The sequence below is a fragment of the Limulus polyphemus genome, unplaced genomic scaffold (assembly GCF_000517525.1).
Source record: "Limulus polyphemus unplaced genomic scaffold, Limulus_polyphemus-2.1.2 Scaffold136, whole genome shotgun sequence".
In the NCBI taxonomy this organism is placed as follows: Eukaryota; Metazoa; Arthropoda; class Merostomata; order Xiphosura; family Limulidae; genus Limulus; species Limulus polyphemus.
In genome coordinates this window covers 17,788-27,261 of record NW_013665746.1, presented here as the reverse complement: position 1 = coordinate 27,261, position 9,474 = coordinate 17,788, and the positions used below count along the sequence as shown (strand labels likewise).

The following is a 9,474-nucleotide window of genomic DNA, read 5'->3' as shown; positions in this document are numbered from 1 at the left end:
CAAGATACGGGATAGTTCTAGAAACAAGAGAGCGTGAGAATTGTCACGTGATCTCGATGACGTAACAACTGGCATAGGCGTTATATACCATATATAATAACAAAAATTTAGTTTGAAATAAATTTATTATAAGTGCACGATGATTAAAATTTAAAATCATCAGGCTCCATTTTTCTTACTTATTTCTGAAGGACCAGGAATGGCCTAGTTTTTAGAATGCCGACCTCGGAATTCGAGAGTCCATGGTTCACGTTCCGCTACCACAAAATCGTGTTCCACCTTTTAGGTACGTGGATGCTTTAGAAGACTGACGTTCAAATCCCACTATTCGATTACAGTAGGCTGCGATATGGCGGTGGGGGTTATTGACTAGCTGCCAAATTCCATCTAGCCTGTCACAGCTAGCGCACATAGCCTTTGTGTAGTTGTGGCCTGAATATCTAACACAACCAACCAACCTACTTCTGTCCAAATATACAAATCAAAAATTTAAGAATGGGCTACCTGTTAGTTGCATTTCATATTATAACTATTGGACTGAATGTTATTTTGTCATTCATAAATCCAAACCACTAATGTATGTTATAAATATTCTAACGTTTATTTATGTATCCATGAGGATATTTGTATTTATCAGTAAATGAGTAAGTCTTTTCAACAAAATACACCTAATATTATGACGTCACAGTTACATTGGGATGTCCTCATAGAACCGCGATGGCTTCCTCGCTGTACAGCGTGAGAATCAAACGTGGGAGGCGACGACGCCTCACCGCTAAACTCTTTATATGGAAAGAGAAAACTTGTCCCAACAGCATTAACAGTTTAGGGCTTAACCATGGCGTCTCCGAGGCCGAAATCTCCTCGTCCTACTACACCACAGAAGAAAAAAGATGAATCTTTTTTCGAATATTTAGGAACTCTAGGTAGAAGAAAGAAAATAAAAGAAGGTAAGAAACGTGTTCATCGGTGCTATTATGAGTTGTATTCACAGCAATAGTACTAGCATGAGTATAACTTATAAAGTTAGTTTGATCAGTTTAGCAGAATACAAAATTTATGTTAAACCTGTAATAATTATGAAGATAAAATATTTCGGGTTTCTAAAAAACTGGCTAACATTGTTAATCATGCTTCGTTATTTTTCTGATATAATTTATGAATACAGATATTCATAATAACGTTTAAGTTAAAACTATGTACACCACGCAACACCTTGTATCGCTGTCTGACCTAGTTATCAAAGCTCAGTTTATTTGTTTTTTCACCTAGGATGTTACGTCATAAGCTATTTAGGAATAGTGTATTAAACATTTACAAGACGTAATATTTAAGTTTGACTTAAGTATTTATTAATGTGCATGAAAAAAAAGAGTAGGAAATTATACTACGCTAAAGGGCCACCCTTAGGTAGCCGCGTGTTCCTGTGGAAATTGAAGAACGCGTAGCTGTAAATAAATAAATCAATCAATCAAATTGTTTTTGTGGTTATGACTAACCTGTCAACCCTTCGCCTCATATATGAATCTGTTAAAGTACACTTTAAATAATAAAAACATCGAAATAAAATAACCCGTAATATGAAATGCTTAAAAATTTAAATCATTATATCATTAAAGGGCATAACACAAAAGCTTGTTGAAAATTGTGATAAAACTACAAACTCTTGAATACACGATTGCCGTGTGTTTCTCCGGAGCATTTCTCATGCGGTGCGCTGTCGCTCCAGGCTAAAGGCTGACCCTGCTGTTCCACATTATTAAGAATTTGATGTCACATGTGTTTATATATTGTATTCTATACGTGTGATTTTACATCCTACGTAAACATTTAAGTGTTTGCTTCGTACATATTGGGTAAAATATAGTAAAAGCATAAATATAACGCATTAAATTCTTTAGAACTTAGAAGTAATTACTATACTGATTAATTTTTGAATTTGATCAACAGCCGAGACAGATGTTTAAAATACCAGATACTAGATATAAATCTAACTATTAGAGTGATTTTTGGTAGGATCACACAAACCCCAAAACATTAAAAAACAGTTATATCATGTTTTACCACAGAATTACCTTCTCTTTAAATTTTTAAACACATTTTCTAAACTATTTTTGCATCAAATTTGTTGTAGGTTCTGACTTTGTTGGCTACTGGCTACAGGGTCTGTAATAACATACAAACACACTAAAAAGTATAACCAAAAATACTATTGTTCTAGCACTTAACTCCACTAATAATTGTTACAACCCATTATGCATCTGAATAGAAAAAGAATTACTTCACCCAGTGTTTGGGTTATTTCTGTACACTGAGTGTGTAACAGAAATGGTATGTGTAGAAAATGTAAGTCACTTTATTTTTGTTTAAAGTACCCTACTGTACATCTAAGTAACAAGAGCAACATAGCAAAATTATAATTGAACTACTATAAAAAATGTAGTTAAAATGTATATGTATATAAATCCTTTCCATATGATTACCTTTTGATTTGTTTTCTTGTAACTTACAAGTAGTAGATTGACCTTTGTATGACATATACAGTGTCAGTTCAAATATATTAAAATTAATTATTATTTGAAAAAATTTGGTAAAATGACTCAGAAACAAAACACATAATAAGTGATATTAGACCTCCTTTGTATTGGCCATTATTTTGATTTAGGATACTTGTGACTCAACATTTCAATTGGATCAGATAATAATAAAGATGCATGATACTATTACAAAAACAGCTAAGAATTAAAAAGAATCTATTTTAGTAAATGTAGTTTTTACTACTTCCAGAAGGTTACTAACAGGTTGCCAATGCTAATCAAAATTTCAACTGTCATTTTTGTTTTAGACCTCAAAGTATGTTTGAGTTTGCTGAAAAAAAGCAGTGTGCTTTTATCATTTGAGAATGTACATGCATCCACCATCTGTTTGTCACCCAAAAAATCAGTAAATCTCTTGTTTGTTTTTTGTAGAATTACTTTATTTGGAGTTGAGCCATCTGAGTGTATTCTGTAAGATTAAAAAAAGAAAGTTAAAATATTTATTTGGTTATCATAAAGATGATCATATTTTTATTTCATGTTAACATGTGCATGTTTTTCTGTGGCATGAATATAAACATGTTATAAAAGGCAAACTAAAAGATTTGTATGTTGTAAGGAACTAGGTAAAAAAGTATTTGCTTTGGGCTTGTTCTGCTGGCTCAGGAGAGCATCGGACTTAAGACAATGCGAGTCAAGAGTTCTTGATTAAAGTCTTGGTTAGGGCAGATTGCTTTCCATCTATCTTCATATTGTTACCTAAAATCATGACATGCAACTAAACAAAAATTAACAAATTTTATTCAGCACACAGATCTCTACATTTAGATTTTCAGGGCAATAGCTAATTACAACCATTTCAGAAATCTTCAAATATTTTCAAAGAACACAAATGTTTTTATTATAAGGTTTATTTGGTTTGCACATTAGTCTCATGTAAGTATTGCATGTGATGTTTGTATACATGTAATTTTCAAGTACCTGGTAAACAGCTTTGTAACATATCAATACTATAGGTTGCTGTGCTGTAGAAAAATGCTCTTGTGTGGTTAATTTCATTTTAACTGTTTCATATACCATTTGTTTAAAAAAAGCTTCATTTATATTGTCACGATTTAGCTAGAGTAATCTTGTAAATATTTGTAAGGAGAAATACAAGGAATGGTATTAAATGTATTTTCAGCTTATTACAGGTTTCCTGTTTTGTTTGAATATGATATATTTTTCATATACAACAGTTTAGGATTAAAAGAAAAGTAACTTAGTTTTCAGTTATTGTACCTGAGTATGCCTATCATAATGAAAGGGTAGTTTAGAAAAAAACAATATAGACCACCAAATCAAGTTGGAAATGGGAATATTAACCTCATCTGAGAATAATCAGTTAGTTGAATGTAATTGGTTAATGAACTCGACAATTATTTGATTACTAAATTCAATTGATTGCCTAGCTGTAGTCATGACCTAAGATGATAACAGCTTGACATTATCATTAAATTTGTATATGGTCCCTGGAAAAGATGACTGGCCCTCTAATGGGATATTTGTTTATGTTGTTTTTTAAATTAGTAGTGATTATATAAAGTGATGTGTGAGATTTTATTTTATGTGTATTTAGTTTTTTGGGTGTTAATGATTATTTTGTTGTAGCCAAGAGTTTAAGAAATACTGTAATTGTTTCATGTCTGTGGTAGGAATGACATTTTCAACTGATGTGATAACATTGAGATTCAGAGCAAGAAAGTTATTTTTTGAAACTAAAGTGCTGGTCTGTGGTTGACTCTTAAGTGTTCTTGCCGGACCTGGTAGCTAGGGTCAAACAGCTGAGGAGAGGTATCGGCTGTATATTCAAGTGCATTGAGCAGCCAAGTGTCTAATTATGACAGTGCTGACTGTCAAGTGTTGTCATATCTCTATCGATATGACCTAGAAAGGCAGTATTAAAAGAATATTCTGACTTCATGAGTCCTCGAATTTTGTGTGAGTGATGTACCAAACTGTCAGGGAGTTTTTTTTACAAAACCTGAATTTGTGTTGGGTTTGTAAGTGGTATTTTGCTATTACTCATATAATTGGTATTTACCATTGCTGTCATATGTATAATAATTATAAAAGATTTGAAAAATGCAGTAATTTTAGTGGAATGCATAATATGAATAGTAAATGTACTATATAGAACAATGAGCTGTAAATACCTTGATTAGCCAGTTAGTTGTTAAGAACCTAATGAAATTGTAATAAGGATTGTACCTTTAATGTAGGGAAATGTATTATTGTAAAAACTTGTATAGATTAATTGAATAAATTATAAAGAAATGAATTTGATTTAGAAGAACTAATAATAAGAATTAAAGTAGATCGTGCTTAATTGTTCAAATTGAAGCTACTGTATGTGGTAATTTGTAAAACATTAATTTCAAGGTAGGTTATGAGAATGAATTTAGTGATGAAAACAGACGTTTTATTGAAGTGATTTGGGAATTAAATAAATGAGAAACAGGACATTGAATTTATTTATTAGTTCTGTTGACATGATAAGAATTTGTTTTGTGTCTCTCATGTTTGTTATGCAGGCATTATCCAGTACTGAAACTCTAAATAGGTTCCTTAAGCTACACCCTCTGATCATTGTTTATTTCCATCTGTGGCTGTTGTATCAACAAATCCTAATGTTTAAGACAGTTTAAATACATCACAGTATTACCTGTATGTCCATTTGATCTCTGTTGTTTACAGTATTTGTATTTGTTGTCAAAGGCCATAGCCACCTTGAAATAATAACTTATCCTCAGCATTGTTTTTAAAGGAATTTTCCTACTTCACTATATTTTTAGATTCTTTTAAAATTGAAATTCTGCTCTTTTTGAACAAAAACACTAAGATGATGGTATTTATCTTGTTTCACAAAAGGTTACATAATAATTAGGTTTTGGAGATTTAGTGGATACATAAAAAAATGCATGAGAAACTGGTTTTGTTGAGTCTTTAATGAGTTTTTTTCTTGATAATTTGCATAATACGCAGAAGTTATATCAAAGATAGCAAAGAAATTTTATTAGCAGATTTAATACTGCTTTTCTTAAATTTAGTTGGTCCAGTTAAAATGGCTGCTGTAATAGTAATTGATAAAGTTCATCCTTGCTACATGAAATAACTGACTCTCTTAAAGTAACCAGATGCCTCATCATCTAATTAGTGACACGCATGAAGGGATTAATGAGATTCCCACTGTCCCTATCTACTATCTAGTGAAACCACAGATAGATAGTAGATTGGGACAGTGGGAATCTCATTCATCCATTCACGTGCATCACTAATTAGATAACAAGGCATTTGGCTACCTTAAGAGAGTTGTAGTTTATATTCTTGGTCACAATTTCTTTTAGTAAATAGTGTCAGTTCATGAAAGGGCAGGAAGCATTGCTATTTTTTTGTTTTCAAAAAATGTATGAGAATTATATATATATATTAAAAATACTTTATATGTAAACATATTATTTTGAAGAAGCTAATAATCAGGACATTTTTTCTCTGTAACAAGAAAATTGACCAGATTTAGAAGTATATATAGTGACTTCAATTTTTCTAAAGAAAAGTAAACTATTATTTCAGCCAATGAGCTAGAAGAAGAAGGGAAAAATGCTATTGATTCATCTGGAAGTCCCACATCAGCAGAGCTACCACCTCAAGATTATGTGCTTGGTAAGTCTATCTCTTTATTTTCTAATTTAGTAAAATATGGCTTATTTACATTTCATGTTTGTAATGTTTTGTAGATATTGTAAAACTAAGATTTAAAGGTAAGTAATGTTGGAATTATTTAACATTAATGATATTGTTACTTGCCCATCATTAGAATAAACATTATATATTAATTGTGTGGTGTTGTCATTCCCATAAAATTTAAGTATTCAGTACATACTTTTGAAAATAAAATGAAAATGTCTGTTATTTTTATTAAAGTTTAAATTATACTAATAATTTGAATTAAAAATATGAAGTCCTGCAGTAGTTAATGAAAACTTCCGTGTTTAACTTCTATTTAATAGTTAAAACATAGGCACACATGATAAACCAAACCTAAAAACATCACTACAAATAGCTTGATTTATGACAGTTCGTGCATTAGGATCTTAATACCGTGGTTTGTTTATTCAACATTTCTTGGAGAGCATTTGGTGATCTCATTCAGTTAAATACTGTTGTTGCCATCTGTATTCAATGTGTCTATATTGGATTGGAGATGATAAATTTATAAAAAATTATTAATCCTATCATGCCATTTCATCATACTTTCCTGTTTAATAAGCTTTTGCTTCTCAAGATTTGGCTGAAATAATTTTTATTATCTTTTAATATAGAGAGTTTTATCTTCTCAGTATAATAGATAAGGATAAAACAGGTTAATATTTAACTCCATTACTTGAATTTGAACAAGAGCAGAGCAAGATTATATTGGACAGGAATAGTTTGATAAGATTTCTTGTTTGATTTAAGCACCATATTTTGTTTATTCCTAGAACTATTATGAATATTACAATGCATCACTAAATAACATTAACTTATTCTGTGATTATAAATGTAATTAATTTTAAACAAATTAACAACTGATAATTTTAAAAGTTAGAACAAAGTTAATTCATTGATACTGAGTATTTTTACAGGAAGTGATCCAGCCTATAATGAATCATTCACCATTATTAAAAAATAAACTTACATGGGGTGTAACAAGTATGAATTACATTTATGGATAATCATAGCATACAATTTTTATATATCATTCTATTATCAGTATGTTAAATTATAAAACTTTTACTTTGTAAGATACTCATTTATGTTATCAGTTAAATTCAGTATTATAAATATTTTTGTGATCCATGTTTCTCAGAGAATGATTATTCTGCAATTATGTTTCATAATCCCAATTAATATTTTCCAGTTATTATGTCATTTAGTTTTTTAAAACTGAATTGTGAACAATTATTGCATAAATATGTAAAAATTGCTTTTCTACTTTTACAGTTTACTTATGTTCACAAACAACATTACAAGTAGCTCATGTCAGATTACTTTAAGTTTGTTTTTTTTTGTATTTTTCGTTTGTTTTGCTAAGTTGTTTTTGTTAACTACTTTCAGCATCACAAAATTCAAACTTTCTTTCATACATCATGTTCACTTTTTACCTTGATACTAATTACTATTTGGAATAATATCACAGTTTAAACAACAGTATCATGTTAGAGATATATAATGTGCCTATCCTACTGAAAATTAAAGTCCAGATATTACATAAGAATATGTCAGAGTCCTTAGACAGACAAGAATTTGCATTCATCAATTAGAAATTATGTCTGTGCATGATTACATTAAGTAAATTTCATGCTATATTGCATCTAGAAATGAAGGCAGATTAATGGCACCAACATACCTTACCTAATGATTCTCAATCAACTGTTCTGTTGTGCAGTCTACATTGATGGTAGATCACATACCAAGAGTACCAGCTTTAGAAATCAAGTTGCATACCAGTCAACCATGATGTTCCAAAGTTAAAGAATTCTGATGATATGTCTACACATATAATGTTTTCACAGAAAGAACTTAGCTTCATTCTAAGCAAAAACTACTGACATACTAATTCTAATTTAAGGATAGTCACAAAGGGAGACATTAATTTTTAAATAATTTTTATAACTATCTTTAGTGCCTGTGGTTAGTTTATTTAAGCACAAGAAATTTGAATAGCATTTTTTATGTAGTTATCCCTACAAATTTTTGCATCAACTCTTGCATTGATTTCAACTTAAGATGATTTTTTTCACATTACTAAAATATCTAACTCCTCCCCCTTCCCCATTGGCTTATAAGTAAGGCTGAGCGATTGTAATGCTAAAAATCAAGTTTCAATATTTGCAGTTGGCCAAGCACAGATATCCCATTGTGTAGCTTAGTGTTTAAAAAAACAAACAAGCAAAGCTTGCTTGCTATAGCAGTATATATCCACTAGTTCTCTTCCCAGGGTATACTTTGTTAATGAATTTTCACACTGAATCCAATGATACATGATTTGTGGGGGCTTTCCTTCAAGAAAATATACAAGAAAATGAAGCAAATGTAACATATTTGATATGTTGTCAAATTTCTCAATTTTCTCTGTTTCCTAGGAATGCCTGCTTGTGATAGGGTTAATGGAAGAATTTTTGCAACATTCTCATGAGCACTTAAAATACTTATTTCAGAAGGTCATTCAAGAACTATTTTGTGCATCAGTATATCCCAACATAGTTATGATAGATACATTGTACTTCTCAAAATATATAATCTTAAGTTCTATGTGTTGTCTTGTAACTTGCAAAATTTAGAATTATTTTTTTTAAATTTCAGATGAATATGAGGAACGATCTATGATAGAGCCTTCTTCCTATGAAAATCCAAAATTGAAGGAGCTGATCAAAGTTTTGATTGAATGGATTAATGATGAACTGGCAAATCAAAGAATTATTGTTAAAGACATTGAGGAAGATTTATATGATGGCCAGATTCTTCAGAAGCTTCTTGGTGAATAAAAATACTATCTGATAGTTTGTTTTGAATCAATTAATGGCATTATTACTGAACATGTGAACTTTACAGCATAAGTATTAAAATTACAGACATGCTATACAGTGCGAGACTTCAGAATACACCTTCACTTCAGTGACATTCCAATTAATATTATGTAATATGAGGCTTGAAAGTATATATATATTGTTAACATGCTATATTGTATATTTCGTAGTGTTTCACATGAAATAAAGGTTATAGTTTATACTCTACAATGTAGTCATCCAATAGACTGTACACTAATATGCAGCAGTGGTGTAGAGCTCACAGTAAACATTCTCTATAAAAGTAGATATAAACATTTTGAGAATTCTAATTTTCATATTTTTGAGCC

At 30.4% G+C, this 9,474-nt stretch overlaps 1 protein-coding gene across 1 annotated transcript in view; it reads left to right on the top strand.

The window, feature by feature from the left end:
* Positions 1-708: 708 nt before the first annotated feature.
* Positions 709-9,474, top strand: part of LOC106474141 (beta-parvin-like) — a 25,312-nt gene continuing 16,546 nt past the window's right edge. The window contains 3 exon segments of the mRNA XM_013934834.2: positions 709-950; positions 6,150-6,239; positions 8,922-9,095. Of these exon segments, the coding sequence (XP_013790288.1) occupies positions 839-950; positions 6,150-6,239; positions 8,922-9,095 (376 nt within the window). The 5' untranslated portion in view covers positions 709-838.